The sequence below is a fragment of the Rhinichthys klamathensis genome, unplaced genomic scaffold (genome assembly GCF_029890125.1).
Source record: "Rhinichthys klamathensis goyatoka isolate OS25496 unplaced genomic scaffold, OSU_Roscu_1.1 h1tg000245l_1, whole genome shotgun sequence".
Lineage (NCBI taxonomy): Eukaryota > Metazoa > Chordata > Actinopteri > Cypriniformes > Leuciscidae > Rhinichthys > Rhinichthys klamathensis.
The window spans coordinates 518,343-542,859 of record NW_026606767.1 but is presented as its reverse complement, the minus strand read 5'-3'; the positions used below and the strand labels follow the sequence as shown (position 1 = coordinate 542,859).

Genomic DNA, 24,517 nt, shown 5'->3' with positions numbered 1-24,517 from the left:
AGAGAGAGAGAGAGAGAGGGAGGGAAAATCAGGGTCAGATGTTAATGTGTGAACAACCCGAGTGTGTGGAACAAATCCCACACAGACACAATCAAAGCACTTCTGTAGATAATTCAAGTATCTTCTAATCATCTAGTCTAATCATACACACAGATGTTATGCTGTGTTCTATTAATATTTTTCATTAATTAATATCAGTCTGATGTACATTCATCAGAAGAGTCACTGTGAGTGGAATGTACATATAAACACTATTGTTTGGGGTCAGATTTTTGTAAAGAAATTAATACTTTATTCAGCAAGGTGGCCTTAAATTAATGAAAAGTGACATTTCTATCCATCTATAATTTATATAATGAATACTCAACCAAGAACCCTGACAAATATTGATAATGATCAGAACTGTTTCTTAAGCTGCAATTAATCATATTAGAGTGATTTCTGAAGGATCATGTGACACTGAAGACTGGAGTAATGATGCTGAAAATTCAGCTTTTATCACAGGAATAAATTATATTTTAAAATATATTCACATAGAAAACAGCTATTTTAGATTGTAATAATATTTCACAATATTACTGTATATTTGATCAGCCTTGGTGAGCAGAAAAAAAGTAAAAAATGTGGATGCATGAGAAATCTGAACAGCATGGGTTATGCACCAAAGATTAACACTTATGGTAAAGGGTTTTATTACATCACTAACTGTCAGTACATAAGCCAATATGACTCATAAACCTAGAGAGAGACAAAGAAAGATGCTACTGAAAATCAAATTGTGTGTATGTGCATTGAGAAATAGATAGAAAGGAACAGGAAGTGCAGATGCATCCAGTGCCAGACAGTCATTAGTCATCTGTCTGTGTGCATACGTGCATGAGAGCGCACGCGCGCGCGTGTGTGTGTGTGGTCTAATGATCAGCTAATGACTGTGATGTCAATACCATCTAAGCCAGTAAGAGGCAAACTCCTGTCTCCATGGTTACAAGCCCTTATGCTCTCAAGCAGAGGTCAGGGGTCAAAGGTCAGGTCAAGGCGAGACACTGATCCCAAGAGGTAGATGGTCGTCGCCATGGGAACAGTCAGGTAAATGACGGAAGTGAGACGGGGCAAATGGAGATTCATCTTTAAGGTAAATCGGTGAATCTTTTACTGCTTCACAGAGATTTGAACACCGGTTTGACACATGATGATCAGAAAGCGAGTGCTGGACTACATATTGGCTTTTGGAGGACGTTGAGGAAAACAAGCTCAGCGTTTCCCGCCCGTAAACGCTCCAGCTGCTGCTGCGACAATCAAAAGAGCCTTTAAACAGCAGAGATGAGAGGATTGAGAATGGAACAGATGGAGAAGAAAACGAGGAAGGAAAAGAAGGGCAGAGGAAGAGACAGGTAGAAAGTGTGTGTGTCTTTAGGGAGATGGTAAATAGGTCACTTTCTGACCTGTATTAAGACATTGAGACATCCCATAATCGTGGCACTGCAGTCTCTCTCTCTCTCTCTTCGTACAGATCAGGGTTATTATAGTTAACTAAAACTTAAAGGGATAGTTCACCCAAAAATGATGATTTACTCACCCTCAAGCTATCCTAGGTGTATATCCTTTTATCCGTATTTAAAACTTTATCGACTACAATAACTAGCTTCCGACAGGCGGCCTACGCATCGATTTACGGTGAAAGAGTAACACTCGCCCTCACGCACAACGTAATGACGAACGTGGAAGCGCAGAGGATAGAGCAAAACAAAACACTTAGAAGTCTAAAAACGACCATTTTTAAAGAGAAATGTCGGAGGAGCTTGAGTTTGTTGCCCTGCCCTGTTAGTTTGAACCGCGAGAGACGTCAAAGCTTACGCGACTACATCCTACATCCTACGTCACACATCGCCAAGTGTTACTCTTTTGGCGTATGTCGACTTGCGTAGGCCGTATGTCAGAAAGCTAGTTATTTTAGTCAATACATTTTTAAATATGGATTTTTTTCATATTTTATCATGGATGGATGCACTTTTATCATGGATGGATGCATTTTTATTCACTGCCATTATAAAGCCAGGACAATTTTTTAATATAACTCCGATTGTATTCGATTATACACCTAGGGTGGCTTGATTTTTGGGTGAACTATCCCTTTAAACCTTAAAATAACTTTTGTTACTTAAAATAAAATAAACATTAACTGAAATAATGAATTTTTTGTTTTTACCCCAGCTAATTTCTCATTTTCATACGCATGTCGGCTGCTTGACGTCTTGGAAATGCAGTCAGATTTTAGATAGCTGGCGATATCCATTTCATAAGATGTTCTGCATGTACAGACACACAGTCTTAACATCACAAACTGCATCTGTTCCCATAGATTGAAGGAAATCCCATGGCGATAACAGTGACAGCAGACAAAAACAGTGTGTGTGTGCGTGTGTGAATGTTGTTTGTCTTATAAGATATGACAGAGGAAAGGCTTGCAAAATCAAATGAAGTCTAAACTCGTGCTTGATAACTGCCGTTTTGGACATCCTTCCCATAAAACTCCTCTGAGAAACACAGAAATACACAGAGCCGGAGCGCAATCATGCGCTTCTACTGAAGAAAGGGCGGTTCTGGGAAAACTGGCTCTGCATTGGCTCTTAAACCCGCTGGAGGGACAACATCCTCACAAAGTCCGGTCTTCAAAACAACAACATCAACAAAATAGACAACACAAACCTAAATGGCTTCTGTAATAATGACACTTGAAAACAAACATGCAATGCAATGTGCACTAGGGGACGAATACTCTAATCGTGCTGTACAGCTACTTAATTACATTTTATGAGTTCCAAAAAGTTTATAAATTTTTTTTTTTGATTAATTAAAATAATATAATATATAATAATATATTTTAATATTTTTTGTATTCATCCATTATAATTAATAATAATTGATTACTAATTTAAAGAACTACTGTTTTTTACTCAAATACCTTCTGAAGGCTTCATCAGAGCTTATAATAGCATTTTTATTATTATTAATAATAATAATAAATAGATAGGAATAAATAATCATTATTATTTGTAATCATTATAATTATTATTATGTTTTACTATTATTATTTAAATAATATTAATGATACTTTTATATATTTTTTACAATTACAAATAATTGATTGGTATTAATTTGACTAATTTCAATAACTTCTAAATGCTTCTCCAGATGTATATTATTATTATTATTATTATATTTCTTATTATATTAATAAAAATAAAAAACAATACATAATAATAATAATAATAATAATAATGACAATAATAAATTGTTTTTTATTTGATTATTATTAAATATTTTTATTTATTTATAATGGATTACTATGAATCTTATTTGTACATTTTTCTACCTTCTGAACGATTCACCAGAGATTGTGATGGCATAAAGAAGCTAAATCAAATTATTTTGGGTGTTAAAATATGCTCTCAGAAACTAGGAGTACGTCTCATAAAAGAAGTTTTTTTTTTTTCGTAGGCAGATTATGTAGTAACATAGCAAGTGATGTCATCATTTAGTGGAACTGTGGAAACTGATGGAAAAGGGAGTGTGAGTGAAGATATTCAGATAGAGAGAGAGAGAGACAGATGGACAGATGAAGAGGAATAGATGTGAATGGAAGGAGAACGAGGCACAAAGCAGGGGTGCGGGGCTTAATCAGGACAGCAGACAGCAGTCTGACCCACCCAGACACACAGCAGACATCTGCAAGGCTCCGGCCTCAGGCTGTTTGTGGAGCAAACACACACACACACACACTGAAGACTCCCATCTTCTCACACACACTCCATTTACATCCCCATTGTCCCAGACACCCGACCCCCTCTCTAGGGGGCATCAGAGCAGGTTGGCTGCTGCCCTCTAGGGTCGAATCCACTGACCTAAATGACCTCCTGAAATAGCCCCTCCCCCTTTCCTCCCAAGCCCCGCCCTCCCTTTATGTCTACTATGTGTCTTTATGTCTAGCCAGAAGGACTGTCTACTGTCCACACACACTGACACACACACACACACACACTGACACACACACACACACACACACACACACACACACACACACACACACACACACAGACACACAGACACACAGACACACAGACACACAAACACACAGACTTAGGACTAATGATGCTCTATGCTCATGTCAAGGGCTCAAGGTTGCTGTTTACACCTGGTTTTAACATCCGATGATCAAATCACAAGTTGAGGCCAAAGCAAATGTGTATCGGCGGGGCTGGATGCTTATTTTTTACCAAGGAGCACATGTGCTACTAATTTGACAATTTTAGGAGCGCATAAACAAGTTTAGGTGCGCGATGAAAATGTGTCAAATAATTAGTTTTTTCTTAATAAAAAAAAGTATATGAGGAGACATTTAAAAGGAACATGATTTCATTTATTTGAATGTAAAAATCATTCTAGGTTTTTAAAATATTTCTGCTTCATATTGTATTTATTTAATAATAAACAGAATTACTTATAGTAACACTGAATTAAATTCCAGATACAGTGTGTTGTGTAAGTGAAAATACCAATAAAAAACAGAAAAGAATATGTTTTGCATAATGCGGGACTTTTAATTATAAACAAGCAGAAATGCAACGAGACTCTTATTTTGAAATGTCTTCACTACTTCCATATGCTCATTTAGACAATGAGGGTGATCAAATATGCACTCTTAAAAAAAGTAAATATTTTCATAATACATCAACCATAAATCATAAGCATTTATGTAATGCATAACTTGGGCAATGTCACCTCTAATAACAGATCCCTCTAAATTGTAATGTAGACGTGCATTTTCTGTAAAGCTGCTTTGAAATGATATGTATTGCGAAAAGCGATACAGAAATAAAACTTAGAATTTGGAATTTTAGAATTATAGAAATGAATTTAATTTAATTGAATAAGCAATTGCTTGGCATAAATGTGGCTGTTGCAGCAACGAATTTCCTTTGAAATGTACACCACTCATATTAATTTGATTAAATCATAGCCTTTAGAAGATTAATAATCACATATCACGCCATATCATGATTCAGGCCACAAATTTAAGACCTCTTAAAGACTTCGGACCTTAAAAATTAAAAGAAAATTGAATTTAAGACTTTTATTTGCACATCTTAATACATTTTACAGTTCGCACACATCTATTTTTAGTCACAAATGCATGAAATGCTGGAGCCCTGATGGGTAAATGTGAACCAGTGAATTGAGGGATTGACTCACATAGTCGGGCAGGACGGTTCTGTCGTCTGCTCCCAGAGACCCATGCAAGGACTGGGTCGCCTGCTCCAAAACTTTATTGTGCTTCTTAGACAGCAGAGCAAACAAACTGAGAGAAAGAGAGAGAGAGAGAGAATTAGAACCACAAAGTCTTGCTTGAAATCATTACACAAGATTGTATTTGTCTCGTCTGTCACCGTATCAGCAGAAAATCAAAACAGCGTGTCACGATGATGAACGACAGTGCCTTGTAAACCTGCTGCGTTTGTTTTGCCTACCAGATTTTCAGATGTATAAGATCGTAATCTCCTCATATGCCAACGAGGAGAGTCGTCACAGCTGAGAAATTGCATCTTAACCGATGCTACCCATGCAAAGATAGGCAACTTTAATATGCGGACTTCTGCAATACCTTGCTTTGGAAAACATTCAAAGGCAGCACGACATGTATTCTTCCTGGAGGCAATCCCACAATGCATTGTGCTGAGCTCAGAGAAAGATGGCAGACAAAGCAAGAGAAATGTTGATTATAAATACACGTGCATTTCATTCAATACTGAAAATGATCTATAAATAGGTGTAACTAAAAACAGTATTTTACCCAATACTTCTGTGCACTATGTATTTTAATGCTAATTAGGGTTTTTTAATGTAAGCTTAAAGGGATTGAAATTAATTTTTGGTATGTTTTAGCTTACCTCAAGGGCATCCAAGATGTAGGTGTCTTTGTGTCCGCAGTAGTTTCAATTTTGATATTTTTAGGTCAAACCGTTCTTGTCTGTCAGTCATATAATGCCTTTTATATAACGTTTTTACCTCTTGTAAACACAGCCACGTCCAAGTGATCTGAGGGCGCGGGCGCATCGGTCTGCGCAAGCGCCGGAAAACGCCGGAAGTGCCATCAATGTGTACTTACATTTACGAGTCATTAAATCATGTTTAATTTGGACTTCTCTGTGCATGCTCTTTGAGGTGGTGACCATAGACCTGCATTATATGACTGACAGACAAGAACGGTTTGACCTAAAAATATCAAAATTGAAACTACTGCGGAAACAAAGACACCTACATCTTGGATGCCCTTGAGGTAAGCTAAAACATACCAAAAATTAATTTCAAAGTGAACTATCCCTTTAACATTCTAACATTAAATTCTATTGGAATAATGTTAGCATTCTTTATATTATGGTATTTATTAATATTTTTAATTAGCTTTTATTTTTATTTTTCCAGTTTTCACTTTAGTTTTTGCAATATTATCATTTAATATATAATTTAACATAATTATTTATTTATTTATTTTTAGTTCAATTTTAGTTTTTGTTTATTTCCAGGTAGTAGTTTTAGTGCTTCAACTTCAACTTCTTTGAGTTAATTGCCAAGGGAACATTTCTAACTTTTATTTAGTTTAGGTTTTTCATCTTTCAGCTTTATTTCAATGAACAAAAATGCTTTAAATTGAAGCAAGTCGAGTTGCTGCCCGTGTCGGTCACTTATTAGGTTCCATGACGGCTATAAAAGTTATGTAGGCAGCTCAGCGGGCTTTGGGACTGTGCTCTGGTTTCAGAGCTCTTTTAATGAAGCTTAAGTTTGTACAGTATGTAATTTGGGTCAGAGTTTTCTCTCAGGTCTGGGCACGAGGGCTGGATCAGAAAAACCTCCAGACTTGAGTTTCTCTAAGAAGTTTTTCAAATCCAGCTCGACAGAAAATTGGGTCACATTTTAGACTCAGGGAGACAAAAGCCTACAGGACAGCAAGATCTTCTGAAGCATTTCTGCCTCGCTCTGAGAGTTAAAAATATAGAAACCAGGATGAAAGTTTCCAAAAACTTGAACTGGTATGATTTTTTTTCTTAACAAAAGCCTCAGTCACAACCTTTGCTGTGTAACTGTGATTAAAATACAGTCTGAATTTAACAGTGTTGTTGTTAACTAAAAGTATAAAAATGTTTTTTTTTGTTAATTTAAATAACTTGTATATAATATATTTATACAGGTGAAACTCAAAAATTAGAATATCGTGCAAAAGTTCATTTATTTCAGTAATTCAACTTGAACGGTGAAACTAATATATTATATAGACTCATTACATGCAAAGTCAGATATTTCAAGCCTTTATTTGTTATAATTTTGATGATTATGGCGTATGAAAACCCCAAATTCAAAATTAGAATATTGTGAAAAGGTTTTCACAGCTGTACGTCATAATCATCAAAATTATAACAAATAAAGGCTTGAAATATGTGACTTTCCATGTAATGAGTCTATATAATATATTAGTTTCACCGTTCAAGTTGAATTTCTGAAATAAATGAACTTTTGCACGATATTCTAATTTTTTGAGTTTCACCTGTATATATACACACAGTATATTAAATGAAAGCTTAAAACACAAAACTTGATGTACTAAAATGAGTAAAACTAAAAATTAAAGCTGAATAGAAATATAAAAACTAAAAATAACAAAAGCACATAAAAATACTACAACTTAATTTTAACTTGAAAAATATAAAAATAAAAGCTAGTTCAAAATATAAATAAATATTATTAAAACTATTTGCGTTGATAATTTCTAGTATTGAAGGAAATAGTATTTTCTAGTATTTTCCCACTGAGCACTGCATTCTGGGATTGTCAGATGCTGTCTAGGTAGGCAGTTTACTAGGTCATCATGTTGTAAATCAAAAATCATTCTCACAGGCATACATATACCCACATTAACACCTTTCCGACCTGGATGGCACCTAGTAAGCGTGTGTGATAATAGCCAACCTGAGATAAGCCAATCAGAGTCCTTGTATGTTAAAGGCAGAATTAAACATAAATCATGGGTAATGATGAGTTGCCTCACTATGGTGACCTTCAAATCCTCTTCTGCTGGAATGTGTAAGTATATGTGGGTGAAAGACAATGGAAGTGCTGTGAATGTGGGGTTATGGAGAACAGCAGGCATGATGGGAAGGATTAATGCGTCTCATACTGATGACCTCATCAATCACTAAAGGACGGCACATGCCTTGAGCTCTAACCATACGAAGCAGTCATACAACACACACACACACACACACACCTTCACTCTTACAACCCTTGAGTATGTTTGGAATTGCACTTACTAGAATTGCAGTATATGAAAACTATGGAAATGTTATGCAAAATGAATAAACTACAAATTAATTGCAGAACCATTATATTATTGGACTGCTAAGTAATGAATATTTTCTGCATACTGTTTGTTGTACTGTGTAAAATAGACTAAAAACTAAAAATAACATTTCATTTTAAATACATAAAAAAGTAGTATGTGAAACAGCAAGTATCATTATTGATTTTTTTCCTTTCAATTTTAGCCATTAAAGGCAGGATAGGCAGTTTGTTTCTAAAACACTTTTCCCCAAATTTGTTTAAACTGTCTTAATAACTGTCTAATGGCGCTTTTCCATTACCAGTACCAGCTCGACTCGACTCGACTCGCCTTGGCTCGCCTCGACTCGGTTCGCTTTTCGCTCCGTTTTCCATTGCAGAAAGTACCGCCACAAATAGTACCCGGTCGTCATAGCGACGCATTTCGTTGCCCCATCAAGCTCTCGCTGGATCTCTTCGGCAACCAAACAAAGGAAAGTCTGCACCTCCTCGTTTGACCACGGCGTATTCTTCCGAGTTGCCATAATAATAGTAGTAAGTTTAGTAACTATCTCTGGCCAAACTATTTAAAAACGGCGGGGTTATTCTGGATACTCCATCTGGCGCGTGCAATGATGACGCAGATTCTCTGTGACCAATCAGCAGTCGGCATTGTTTTCACGTCACATTTTAGTATCGGCTTAGCTCGCCTCAGCTCGCTTAGAACCTCGCCGGAGGTGTTACGAAAAAAAGTACCCGAAAGCAGGTACAGGTACAACTTTTACACAGTGGAAAACCAAACAAAGGCGAGTCGAGTCGAGCCGAGCCGAGCCGAGGCGAGCTGGTACTGTGTAGTGGAAAAGCGCCATAAGTATAAAAATCGAGTGTCTGTAGTCCTTTCAGGGCTGCAATAAACACAGCTACTCTTTCCATTCGGAACGAAAGCAATGATTGGCTGGCCGACTGTCACTCTCCCTCGCTACCATGGCAACCACCCCTGCTGCTACAGGAGCCGCCCACATGCGCGCGCCCGGTTGACTCGCTCATTTCGAAAGAGGAGAGGCACAAACAAGGCAAAAAAAAGCAGATGCGCAACAGTACAGATTTGAGGTTATTTTTTGCTTCTTATCACGCTAGAATGGTTTAATACCACTTGTACAAACGATGGCGTGATCATATACTGTAGCGCAGCCCAAAAAAATGGATGCTGCGTTAATTGCGTTCAATATTTTCAATGCAATAAAATTAAGAAAAAAAGAATCGCAAAATTAACAGGTTAATTTTGACAGCCCTATACATATTGTACAGCATGTAGTTAGCTAATATTCTGTTTTTTACACAGCCCTTCTCTGTTTTTACCTATTTTCTTACCTGTGCATGTGAGCATGTGTATTGCATCTAAATGCTGCATTGATGTTCATAATATACACATACCATAGTTTGACTTGTACTGCGCTGCGCTGATTTGATTTCTAAAGACTGCTGCACAGTGGCGGCGACTAGCGTCTTGAGCTCAAACAACGCTAAGAGAGAGCTTACGAATGGTCCAGACCAGAGCCATAGAGAGAAAGAGTTGCGACACGCTTTGATGTCGCCGCGACGGCTGTCACGTGGTTCATGTAAGTCCCAATAGTTCCAAAACATACGCGGGCTGTCATGTTCTTCTATGGACAGACAGCAGCGATTGCATTATTAAACGGTAAATATAAAATAAAACACACACCCAAGTACTTTTTCAGCTGTTATTGCATTTTGTTAATGTCAGTTTTGCATTTGGAGAGGCAGGGTGACAACTGAGATAAGTTTTAGGCTATATTTTTGGCGGGAAAAGCTTAGTGTTCATGTTCGCATGGGTAGTAGCACTGGCTTTAGCGGCTCTAACTTAACTTTTCCATGTCATTCATCTGATGATGGACGTCTCATGATATTTATTTTAGCACAACTGGGCTGTATTAGGCTATTGATTCCCGTGATCTTGCTTATAAATTCCGCTTCGTGATCAGGCAAAGAGGTCTGCGGTCCGTTCAGAACTCCAACCAACATAAAATATAAATAATTACGCTGTGCATGAACAAATGAATGATTTAGGAGGGAAATAGACTGCTCCCATAACGTAGAAAGCAACGACTATATACAGCAATGTTCGGTAAATATTCAACCGAAAAATATTCTTCATAAAATTAAACAGGAGAGATAGTTAATGAGTGAATTAACTATGTTCCTAAATACATATAAGCACATATATGCATAACCCTAACCCATTTAAATAAATGAATTGTGTGTGTGTGTGTGTATGTATATATAATACTATATATAGGCTATATATATATATATATATATATATATATATGCATACATATAAAATATTATTAAAAATATTATATATTATATACATCAGTTACCGTAAGTTAACTATCGGCTGCTCCACGACACACGTTACTTCCTCATTCCAAAGTTCCTATGGCGGTCTATGGGAGTGTGGCAACTCTTTCTCTCTATGGCTCTGGTCCAGACCAACCTTACGAAAGTGTGACTTACAGAAGATATATAGCGTACGAACGTGTCTGGAATCGTGCCATAAAGTTAAGAGAGAGGTTAAGGAATAGGTTAAGAACTACTTCGCGATAAGAACGTTTTGGGGAACTGTTTTTTACACAGCCCTTCTCTCTTTTTACCCATTTTCTTACCTGTGCATGTGAGCGTGTGTGTTGCATCTATATGCTACATTGATGTTCATCAAAAATCTGACGGCGATGGCTAATATAACTTCAGTCATGGATTATTATTCTGACAGCTAAAAACATCTTGCGTCATGGAGAAAACAACAACATGTCATTATAGTTTGTGTCAAATTAGAGTGGGATCTGCCACCATCTGCTGTGAAACCATATCCTTCCACAAGAAAATCTTGGTGGTGTTTGCCGGTACGAATCAGTGTTATTTTATTAATATACTTTTACGTATTAATATACTATTTTATTCATATATTTACTGTAATATACTATGAACAGTTTATCTTAATATTTTGAAGTAGATTCTATTGTTACATTTTACGTTTTCATTTTAACTTTAAAGTTAGCAATTTTGTTGTATGTTTTAGTCATTTTTATTAGTTTATTTAGATTGTTTTAGTACTTTAACTTGATGAATAAATAAATATAATACATTTTGCCTAAATAAAATAAGTTTAATATTTTATTCCAGTTAATGTTTATTTTATTTCAAGTATTGACTTTTTGTTTTAGTTAATGGTAATAAGCCTGGAACAAAACTCACCACCATGATGCTAGGTTGTTGCCAGGGTGTTGCTAAGTGGTTGCTAGTGCATTCTGGGATATACTGACCCAAAAGAGTTCTCCCGTCCGTTTTATGATCCAGCAGGATAAATCATGCATCTGATCATGTAGTAAAGTAACAGCACACTTCTGCTCAATCACACACATGGTTTGAGGAATCAAGTATGCAGGTCGACAAAAACTGAAATTTAAAGTGTATGCAACAGTGCTTGACTTAGCAAACACCACGCAAACAGGAAAACAAATCAGAACATAAATATTATCATCCCGCCTGGTCTTATTATCAACCGTTTCCTCTAAACCAAACAACAGCAGCCCACAAGCAAAAACGAGAAAAAGTGCCAACGAAAACTCAAACATCCGTTAATAATTATTTTGTACTGTTGCTGGCATGCACACCGCTCAGGACTCGTTCGGCCTGAGATTATGGTTTGATTGGTATTTATTTCAGGGATCAAATCCATGCAGTAGCAACAGGAAGGGCAGACTGCAGAGTTGAGAGTGTTTATGTGAAACACCAAGTCACTGTGACCTACTGAGAGAGTCAGAGCACATTAAATGCCCGCTGGCACACACACACAGAACTATCTGTCCGTCTGGTCTGGGTTTTGATCTGTCTGATACACACACAAACACACACACACACACTGTCTGGAACTTTCAGTCTAGCTAAATCTGTGCGTCTGTTATGGTCTGTCTGTTCACGGACGACTGAAGTGCTTCGTTTGGTGTGTGTCGATTTCCGGGTCTCTTTTCTGTGTCTGGAGCAGGTGGCGTTCTCACTGTGCTAATGGGACACGAAGCAGCAGGGCTGCACTTTGTCGACTCTTAAAGCCACTCTGAGCTAAAAATACCCCGTCTGTCTCTTCAAACAGGGGTACTTCAGTGCACCTGGGATTTAAACACACACACATACACACACACAAACACTTCAGCTGCTAACATATGCAAGTGTGTGTTTCTTGTGCGGTCTGGAATGATCATGCTGTTGACAGATTAGCAGCTCTATCAGGTCAGGTGTGTGTGATTGACAGTGTCGGGAGGAACTCGTGTGGTTCTCTTGTTCTGCACACGGAAGCCCTATGGAAAGAGCTAAAGACACTTCAGGTTCACTCCTTAACATGACACAACAATCTCACAAAACTTGTCAACAACATGCAACGACATATTGTACCCCAAAATCAAAAGGGAATCATATTTTGTATTCATATATGTTGCTTATTAAGCCTATTTTAGATGTGACAATTAAGCTTGTAAACGCAATTCTTATTACCATAATGTAAGAAAAATCCCCCTATAGCCTTGTTTAGTGGTCATGTGCTTGGTCTTAAATGGGATGAGTTTGAAAATTTGTGTATGCCTGATGAAGGTCGTGAGACCGAAACGTTGCTAATAAAGAATTTTTAAATGCAAGTTCTGATAGTGTGTGGGAGTTTCTCGTTTGAAGAAAAATCCCCCAAAATCTTAATGCAAAAAGTGTATATATATATATATATATATATACACTCACCGGCCACTTTATTAGGTACACCTGTCCAACTGCTCGTTAACATTTAATTTCTAAGCAGCCAATCACATGGCGGCAACTCAGTGCATTTAGGCATGTAGACATGGTCAAGACAATCTCCTGCAGTTCAAACCGAGCATCAGTATGGGGAAGAAAGTTGATTTGAGTGACTTTGAACGTGGCATGATTGTTGGTGCCAGAAGGGCTGGTCTGAGTATTTCAGAAACTGCTAATCTACTGGGATTTTCACGCACAACCATCTCTAGGGTTTACAGAGAATGGTCCGAAAAAGAAAAAACATCCAGTGAGCGGCAGTTCTGTGGGCGGAAATGCCTTGTTGATGCCAGAGGTCAGAGGAGAATGGCCAGACTGGTTCGAGCTGATAGAAGGGCAACAGTGACTGAAATAACCACTCGTTACAACCGAGGTATGCAGCAAAGCATTTGTGAAGCCACAACACGCACAACCTTGAGGCGGATGGGCTACAACAGCAGAAGACTCCACCGGGTACCACTCATCTCCACTACAAATAGGAAAAAGAGGCTACAATTTGCAAGAGCTCACCAAAATTGAAAAGTTGAAGACTGGAAAAATGTTGCCTGGTCTGATGAGTCTCGATTTCTGTTGAGACATTCAGATGTTAGAGTCAGAATTTGGCGTAAACAGAATGAGAACATGGAACCATCATGCCTTGTTACCACTGTGCAGGCTGGTGGTGGTGGTGGTGTAATGGTGTGGGGGATGTTTTCCTGGCACACTTTAGGCCCCTTAGTGCCAATTGGGCATCGTTTAAATGCCACGGCCTACCTGAGCATTGTTTCTGACCATGTCCATCCCTTTATGGCCACCATGTACCCATCCTCTGATGGCTACTTCCACCATGTCACAAAGCTCTAATCATTTCAAATTGGTTTCTTGAACATGACAATGAGTTCACTGTACTAAAATGGCCTCCACAGTCACCAGATCTCAACCCAATAGAGCATCTTTGGGATGTGGTGGAACGGGAGATTCGCATCATGGATGTGCAGCCGACAAATCTGCGGCAACTGTGTGATGCCATCATGTCAATATGGACCAAACTCCCTGAGGAATGCTTCCAGCACCTTGTTGAATCTATGCCACGAAGAATTGAGGCAGTTCTGAAGGCAAAAGGGGGTCCAACCCGTTACTAGCATGGGGTACCTAATAAAGTGGCCGGTGAGTGTATATAGAAAACTAAAAACACCCCAAATTAATCAATTTTCCCTGTAAAATATTTTGTATAATTTTTTTTTAAATATTAATAACAATGTATTAATTAAATTACTTAATATTGAAATTACTTAAAAATATTAGTGTAATAAAAAAAATACTGAATTGCAATACTGCAAATATATAGAGAATCCCCATTGAGAATAAAGAGAATTATTGAGGAGGGGAAAAAAACTCTGGACAACGAGATCAGAATTTGAGAGGAAAATGTGTTTCTCAAGAAAATAATGAAAAAATATCTTAATGCTACTAAAATCAACATTTTAATTTTAGGGTGATTGACCCTTTAATATTTAAAACCAATAAAACAGACCATGATAGCTCTATTCAAAAAGAGTGAAGAGAGGATTTACTTAGTTCAAATAAAGCATTCTCCTTAAAGTAGTTCACCCAAACAAAGTGAGAATGTGAAAGAGAAGAAAGAAAACATTCTCCTTAAAGTATTTCACCCAAACAAAGTGAGAATGTGAAAGAGAAGAAAGAAAACAGAGTCGGGGAAAACACAACCCTGAAGGTTCTCGTTAAAACTAACAGACCCATCTTTACATTTACATTTGACAGGTTTAAGATCAAAACAATCAATGCCGCTTTCAAAATAACAATCAGAATCCATGCTCTTTCCAATTAGTGGCTGATGTCTACCAGTCCACTGAGATCCTTTCAAACGTCACCGAATAAATCCATAGCAGACAGTTCTACACGATCCGATCTCTCCCTGAACACGCTAACAGGACTCACGGGGTTAACATGGAGAGTTTCTGCATCACTCAATAACGGCTCTTTATCGGGAAACACTTCCTCAAACCTGGGGTTATTGACCGAGGGGAACAAATTACACCTTTGAATGACATTTTTTTGTTGCTTATTTAAATAAAGTATGCGTAACATTTAATGTTTTTTTTTTTATATATATATTCTTGCATACTGAATAGAAAATGTATTAATACATTTATTATTGTTTTATTAGTGCAAGGCAACAAAAAAAAAAAGTTAATCAATATGAATGACTTTTCAACACTACTTTTTGCTTAGCTTACAAATTAAATCGCTTCTTATTGGATCAATTATGAATGACATCACACTCATTATACTTTATGGAGAATGTGTCCTGGTTAGAACAAATGGCGCTACTAAAATAAATACTGAGTTATAAATCAACAAGTACTTAATTTATTCTACAAACATTAAGTTTGCAATTTTCAACAAAAAAATATAACATTTTGAGACTGAAAATATCATTTAATTAAAATATAACATAAAAATTAATATAACTAAATTAATTACTGTAATTACATATACTTAATATACTTCAATATAATTAAACTACAAATATATATATATATATATATATATATGGGATGGAATATATATATATATATATATATATATATATATATATTTTTTTTTTTTAAGTCTAGCTTGAGCTAATTTTTCTGTTGTTGAAAAACATATCTGATGCTGAATAATTCCTTTAAGTGCCCAGACTTCCTTCATGTATCCAAACTTAAAAAGTCAGTGAATGACAACTTTTTGGCATCTTGAGCAAATTCTAAACTTTCGAGTCTGTGTGTGTGTGTGTGTGTGTGTTTCTCATCTCATCCTGTGGTTTTGGTCTTTTATAGGCAACGGTCATTCCAGCATCAACATCCCATGACACACAATGAACAAGAAATACAACCACACACACACACTCTGATCTGTGTGGTCCGCATCCAACTCATCTAACGCAGAACTGGCCTCATAACTCTAAATACTTCCTGTCCGCACAGGAAGCAGAATCCTCCAGGCAGCCTGGAGCTATTAAAGTCTTTCAATACCAAACTTTTACAGACACAGAGGCATCAAAGAGAAACACACAGTGTTCTTACTCATTTGTGAAGCAGCTGGGTGCTATCTACACCCACCACAGGAAACGCATAAACATTAGACGGAAAAACAATATCCTTAAAACCGCTCTCAATGGAAAAGAGACGGCGACTTGCCGTAATATCGGCAACTTGTTCGTTTTAGGTCAAAACAGGGATACATACTTTGAAGATGGCCTTTCAGTGAGCAAAGCAGAACTTCTACAATAATATTTGATTTATTGCTTTAGTTGTGGAAAAGAGGGAAAAAGAAAAAAGATAATAAAAAGTGACAAATAAGTCCATCATAAATCCATAATGAACCGGTCACTTTAACGCAAGACGGTAACAAAGAAGTGCTCAAAATACAACTAATCAATACATAATAATAGACACACATAATAGAAAGTCTTTAAAAATGAAAGATCATATTTCTGTCTTTTTGGGCTGAATGGGCTGAACAGAACAAACTATTTAATACAGGCTAATAATAATTTAATACAAAATAAATCACAATACATACTGCATTTTATCTTTTCAAAAATAGTTTGTTTATCAATTTTTTTTTGGGGGGGGGGGGGGGGGTTTCACTTTAGCAGTCTTAAAAATAAAAATGCCATAGAAGAACTATTTTTGTTTTCCATGCAAAGAATCTTTCAGTAAACAGTTATTAAACGAACCATTTTTTCTTAGTTGGAAGAACATTTTCAAAATCTAAAGAACTTTTTGTAATTAACAAAAACCTTATGTGCATTTGAAAGATTTCATGGATGTACATTTTTTTTTATGACTTTTTATGAAGAGAATAAGGCATTATAACTGATGGCCTAATACAATGCAATTTAAAATATTATATCCATTGTGGATATAAGAACATAAAACGTGCATTATAATGATAATAATCGGGTTATTTTAGTAACTTAAACTATTATAAACATTTGTTAATTGATATACAGCTGAAACTAAATAAAATCTAAATATTACAACTTAAACTAAATGAAAATTTTAAATAACTTTAAGCTGAAACCCTAAAACACCGAAAAATAACTAAACTAAAACTATAAGTAATATTTAAAATAATACACATAAAATTGCTAAACATTAAAACAAAAACAAACTGAAAATACAAAAAGCTAATTCAAAATGGTAACTATAACAGTACATAAATAAATACACTGTTGTGAATTAACAACAACCCCGACCACTCAACATCCCATTGACGTGATCATCAGCGTCTGGTTTGCTTTAAAAGCGTATAAGGTCATAGGAAATCATGCCTGATGATTGACATTAGCACATGTACCCGAACTGCAACTCCACCCTTAAATAAAATCCGAGAAAATAGCATCATTATTCAATTTAGCCACCATAAACACTGACCTTTGCTTACTTGCACATAACCAAAAACCGTCGCTTGGCACGCACAGCTATGCTAACTTATGAGCTAACCGCTAACACCGTCAGCTTTAAAAGGAAGTTCTGCGCCGCCACTATAATGTACAATTAGTGTTCTTGGCCCAGCGTCCCCCCGTCATTAGCAGAGTTGCTACGGGCGTTTAAGTAAACGGTACGTGTTGCTACCGCGGGTGAGCATTATCTCCACCCGCCAGGAACGACTATGCCAACAACACACGAGCGCTGCCTGCCAATCCCTCTGCCCTCCGCCAACAGAGAGAGGAAATAAAACAGCACACTGAAGGAGAAGGAACAAATAAAATTAAATGCTGACACTGCTGGAGAGAAAAAAATGGCTGACATTTCAAAAGAACGTGCCATAATGCCGTTTGTTTTAGTGCTACATTTTTTCTTTTGGCAGGATCAAGCTCTTCCTAATGAGGTAAAATGAAGAGAGAGAGAGAGTTTAGTGTGACTGAGGAGAAGTTTTTACTGGGTATCAAGAACTAGTTTTTATTTAGAACCTCTTAACTATGATTGTGCCGCCACTGAAATGATGTTTTGACTGAGCTGTGAGTTTCTAATGTATGTGAATTGGAAGAATTGAATGACACGCATACAGCACAACCTGACAAATGACTCTTTTGAGAGGTTTTTGAATTGAATGACTCAGAAATGAACCAAATCAGTCTCAATCTCATATGTTAGTGGTCTGAATCCATAGATATCCATAATAAAGGCTAGATGTCTTACGGCGGAGTCTCTATCGTCATCACCGGCGGCCATCTTGTCACTTTCTGGCGGGCTCTGTGGTGCCTGATGTACGATGAGTGATCAGCACGAACACAAATACTCTTATCTCGTTGAAATCTTGACGGATTTACAAACGGTTTGGTTTCTTACAAACGTTATTAACGTGGCTATAATTCTGGATGATTATTTATTTATACACTTATTATTCATAAGTATGCAGTGTCGTAACTACATCTCTGACGTTTATAACAAACCAAACCGTTTGAAAATCGGTAGAAATTGAGCAAGTTGTGGTTATTTAAAAAGTACATGCACCATTAAAACACAATGTTACGAGTGAGCGAGCTGCCTGTGACAAGATGGCCGCCAGGTGCGGACGTCGACCTCCATTGGCCAGCAGTGCGGACGAGACATCTAGCCTTTATTATGGATATCTATGTCTGAATCAGTCTAAATAACAAAAGAATCATTAAGAAACCAGAATCTAAACTCACAGAACTATCTAGTCCAATTAACAAATGACTCTTTTGAGCAGTTCTTTTTAATGAACTTGTCAAAACACTCTCAATATATGAAGTGTTGACAGTTTGAATCAGTCTAAAATAACTGATAATTGAATCAATTAACTGTTAATGGTATTAAGAAACAAGATTCAATTCTAAACCAAAAAAACAAACATAAGAACAACATAGTCAAATTCATGAATGACTCTTTTGAGCGGGTCGTTTTTAACGAATTGGTCAAAAGAACCAAATCATTCTCAATCTCACGACACATTACTGGTTTTAATCTAAATTACAAAAGAATCATTAAGGAAGCAGAATCTAAATCAGAACAACAAACATACAGAACAACATAATTCGAGTCCCTAAATGTGTCTTTTAAGCAGTTCTTAATGAATTGGTCAAAAGACTCATGTGTTATAAGTTTGAATCGATCTGAAGTATTAAAAGAATCGTTAATGGAATAATTCATTTTTTAAAATCGAAATCAGAACAACAAACATACAGAACAACCAAGTCCAATTCACAAATGACTCTTTTGAGCGACTATTTTTAATGAATGGGTCAAAAAAAAAAAAGACCAAATCGGTCGCAATCTCACGTGTTATCATTTTGAATCAGTCTAAAGAATCGCTAATTGAATCATAAAGAAACCTTAAGGAATCTACTGCTCGCAAGCTAAATCTCCTCTGAGCTTCGTTTGCTCTGTTCCAGATGAAGTCATGGCAAAATCTGGGCACCAAAAACCAAAACATAAACATGGTAACAAGTATTTCAGAATGACAGGACAATAAAAAAAATGGCAATGTTGCTCAAACTAAAGCCACTGACTCTGCCAGAGGACATGCTCTTTTACGTTGTTGTTCACAACGTGGCACGATGTTTTCATGTTACATAAAAGGATGTGCGATATTATTCAGGAAACAAAAGCCTGAATTTCCAACCAATCAAACTGTTGATTGTCAACAGCCTGTGCGTCTCGGTTTCAGAGCATCTGAGGTGACCGGGTGTTCTCCTACCAAAGTCAACAAATATTTCATTCACTTTAATTCAGTGTGTGAATCACAAACGACATGCAATGAAACCCGATCTGTTTGTGTTGAACGTTGGCTAAATGGAAGTGTTAGAAAGCGCCTGTTTGTTCTATAACAGTTGCTCACCTTCCTGATCTCAAACAAGATCCAGTTTCTGGACAGATGAAAATAAGCCCATTTTCTCAACATGAACACAAACGGACTCGCCTGATAACGACAGAAGTGGCTAACACACACTCACAAATAAACTGGATACTTTTATAATTGCCAAGAGTTTTATTATTTTTTTATTAAAGCTTAAAAAAAAGGAACAAATTTTGTTGAAATCTTTAGATTTAATCTTATATATTAAGTATTACTACATATATACCCACTCCTGTTCTAAAATTTGTGGTCGGTTATACTTTAATGTTTTTGAAAGAAGTCTCTTATGCGTATTAAGTTAAAAGAACTGTTAAAATGTTAAAATCTAATTTATTCCTGTGATCAAAGCTGAATTTTCAGCAACATCACTCCAGTCTTCAGCGTCACATGATCCTTCAGAAATCATTCTAATATGATGATTTGATCAAGAAACATTTCAGATTATCAATGTTGAAAACACTTCATATTTTTGTGCAAACTGTGAGCATAAATTTAAAATAGAAATGTTTTGTAGCATTTTGTAACATAAATGTCTTTACTGTCACTTTTGATCAATTGAATGTGTCCTTGCTGAATAAAAGTATTAATTTCCTTCAAAAAAAAAAAAAAATGTATACAGGCCCCCAACTTTTAAACAGTAGTGTATGTATATATAATCATGTACCGGCCACTAATTATATTACACATTCATTATTATTATTATTATTATTATTATTATATACACACACACACACACATATAAATATATATAGTTATTATTATACAACTGCTCGTTAACGCAAATATCTAATCAGCCAATCACATGGCAGCAACTCAATGCATTTAGCATCAGAAAGTGGGAAAAAAAAGTGATTTAAGTGACTTTGAACGTGGCATGGTTGTTGGTGCCAGATAGGCAGGTCTGAGTATTTCAGAAACTGCTGATCTACTGGGATTTTCACACACAGACATCTCTAGAGTTTACAGAGAATGGTCTGAAAAAGAGAAAATATGCAGTGAGCGGCAGTTCTGTGGGAGAAAATGCCTTGTTGATGCCAGAGGTCAGAGGAGAATGACCAGACTGGTTTGAGCTGATAGAAAGGCAACAGTAACTCATATAAACACGTGTTACAAACGAGGTCTGAAGAAAGACAATCTCTGAACACACAACACATCCAACCTTGAAGCAGACGGGCTACAGCAGCAGAAAACACACCGGAGACACTCCTGTCGGATAAGAACAGGAAACTGAGGCTACAATTTGCACAGGCTTACCAAAATTGGACAACAGAAGATTGGAAAAACGTTGCCTGGTCTGATGAGTCTCTCTTTCTTCTGCAACATTCAGATGGTAGGGGCAGAATTTGGTGTAAACAAATGAAAGCATGGATCATCCTGCCTTGTATCAGTGGTTCAGGCCGCTGGTGGTGTAATGGTGTGGGGGATGTTTTCTTGGCACACTTTGGGCCCCTTAGTATCAATTGAGCATCGTTTAAACGCCACAGTCTACCTGAGTATTGCTGACCATGTCTTTCTCTTCATGACCACAGTGTTCCCATCTTCTGATGGATAACGCACCGTGTCACAAAGCTCAAATCATCTCAAACTGGTTTCTTGAACATGACGATGAGTTCACTAAAGTCAAATGGCCTCCACAGTCACCAGATCTCAATCCAGTAGAGCAGCTTTGGGATGTGCAGGGATGGGAGATTCGCATCAGGGATGTGCAGCCGATAAATCTGCAGCAACTGCCTGATGCTATCATGACAATATGGACCAGAATATCTTGTGAATGTTTCCAGCACCTTGTTGAATCTATGCCATGAAGAATTAAGGTCCAACCCGGTAGGTACTAGCACTGGAGTGAGTGTATGTGTGTGTTTGTGTTTATCTATGTTTGTATGTGTGATATATATATATATTAACACACAGTATATCAAATAGTTAGTCAGTTGTTGGATGACTTACCTTATAATTCTTTGGGCGGCGTACTGGTGTAGGTTACGAAACTGGGCCGACATGTTGGCTAGGGCAGCCAGGCAGTTCGTGTGGAGGTATTTATCCTGAAGGAGGGGAAATCAATAAAACCATGCATAAATAATTTGTGTTGTTTCTTCTCACAGGGCAAAACAGAATGAAATGACTCCATTATACTTTGAATATAAAAACCTGCTCTGTTCATTGGACTCCCTGGACTAAATGTGTTCACAGATCTAATATAAAACCCTGTAAATCTCATGAGCTGGTTGTTGTGAGTCTCGCTGTTACATAATACATTTGCATGTGCCCACGGCCAAAGATCTGGATATTTATGGAGCTTCACTTTTAAATGATCGTTTTTGTCATTGGTTCTGGTCTCACCCTGGTTCGCGTCATGTTGAACTGGATGGTTCGAATCACAACCAGGATCAACAGACTGCCTAGAGAGATCTCTGTCAGAACACGCTCAGTATACCACGAGATGTTCTTCAACACCTGAGACAGAGAGAACAGAGACAACAAAAATAAATGAATAATAAATACACAGGTTCCTCTATTTAAAGGGTAATGCAGGGATGTATTGCATGATCAAACTAAGATGAAATCTACTGACTTCAAAACATTTTACTTAAAACCTTTAGTATAAGGCATTAAAACATAACCAATTTTAAATACAACATGGAATCTGCAAATAACACAATGCATTTTAACTTTAGTAACAATTATTGATGAAAGGTTATAATGCATTGTGAAGTACATTATGCATATCTTTATAATGCATTATACATAAAGGCTTTAAGTAAAGTGTTGCAAGGCACCCCTGTAATTGTTTGTAAAAACAGCCTCCAAACAAATGTTTGTGCATATACTGAACTAACAGTGTCTGCGTGTGAGAAAACACACGAGAACTGCAGCTGCATTCAAAGATGCGACAAATAAAAGCCTGGAATGACAGATCTGGAATCATAAACCTCCATCTGATGATTTTTTATATACATCTAAAGACCCCGATATACTCACAGCGAAGTTCTTCACTTAGGGGTAAATTAAGTTTGAAATACATGACTTTTAGCGAACATGCTGTTTAGATGAATATGTAAATATGTGCTGCATGCTTTCCTTCCAATAACAAAATAAACACACAAAGAAAACTGCAGTGAAGAAAGCATCTGATCGATGTGGATATGTTTAAATCAGCTTAAGGCACAGAACCTTCTTTTCTGGAAAGTATTACTTTGGTAAGCTGTTTCAAACTCCCATTTTGGACAGATTTTGTTTGAAATTACATCACATCAGTTCGTTCTACAAGATTTTGCTTGAAGTACTATATCGGGGCCTTAAACCACTACAGATTCTCAAATGAAGCTTTCATGACAGATTAAATGGTTCCATCTGATTTCATCCAACAGAGTGTGTGTGTGTGTGTGTGGCCTCACCACTTCATGTATGGAGCGATTGAAGGTGTCGTCCTCTGTGAGGATGAGGAGGATGATGAGGGCCATGTACACATGATGAGAGTTTCTCTCCTCAACATGATACAAGATCTCAAGAATCGGCAACACCTACATAGATAGAAAGAGAAGATACTTTATTGTTGTGGTAAAACAAAAAACTAGTGGTCGACCGCTATTGATGATCTTAATAGGCAGGGTGGCAGAAAGATTTATACTTTAGTTTAGATGGCAACTTCCAGATTCTGTAATCAAATATTAGCCAATATATCAGTCAACCACAAAACAAAAACACAATCCCTGTGAAAAAAGTCCCGTCCACAGTGAATGATTGACAGGAGTTAGGAAATTACAATTGCCTTTGAATGAAGGCAAGCACTACGAAATGCATGTGCATAATAGAAAAGAAAAGCAAACGCTATAATATGTTTCGTATACTGCTTACATTTTTTTGTTTAACAGTTCTGTATAAAAACTTACAAGCTTCCAACACATCAGCCAAACAGAACAACTTACTGGCCTATAATTTAATAAATGCCAAATATTATCCGATATAATAATAATAATACATTTTATTTATAGTGCACTTTACATTTCAAAGAAATCTCAAAGTGCTACAGTAGCAAGGGGTTAAAAACAACTCCAGAAAATATCACAAAAATCAATAAATAGCAATAAAACACCATATATCGGATATATCGGTTGACCAACGAAAAAAAAAATGAATTGAAATGATAAAAGTCAGGAATTTGTAATTATGAAACCCATATGCACAGGAGCTGAACGTGCGTGTGCTCACCAGATTCTCCATGTCAGTGCGGGACAGTATATACGTCCTCATGTTGCTGTTCTGGTGCAGTAGCGTGTAGAGCAGTAATGTCACCTGGTCTGATTTCTGCTGCTCGCACAGTGCTGTGTACAGACTGTTAAAGTTGATCTGAAACGTGTGAGGCTGAGGAGACGGGATGGACGAGGTATCTGAAACACACACAACAGGGTTTCATTAGCAC

The 24,517-nt window shown here is 36.9% G+C and overlaps 2 protein-coding genes across 2 annotated transcripts in view; both read right to left on the bottom strand.

The window, feature by feature from the left end:
- The window catches only part of atp8b1 (ATPase phospholipid transporting 8B1), a 139,956-nt gene that overhangs the window by 36,252 nt on the left and 79,187 nt on the right, over positions 1-24,517 (bottom strand). The window lies entirely within an intron of this gene.
- dym (dymeclin) overlaps positions 1-24,517 on the bottom strand; it is a 78,977-nt gene that overhangs the window by 22,725 nt on the left and 31,735 nt on the right. The window contains exons 10-14 of the mRNA XM_056266132.1: positions 24,307-24,485; positions 23,493-23,618; positions 22,438-22,551; positions 22,045-22,139; positions 5,251-5,356 (exon numbers count right to left, since the gene is read on the bottom strand). Coding sequence (XP_056122107.1) covers positions 5,251-5,356; positions 22,045-22,139; positions 22,438-22,551; positions 23,493-23,618; positions 24,307-24,485 — 620 coding nt within the window. The remainder of the gene's footprint in view (positions 1-5,250; positions 5,357-22,044; positions 22,140-22,437; positions 22,552-23,492; positions 23,619-24,306; positions 24,486-24,517) is intronic.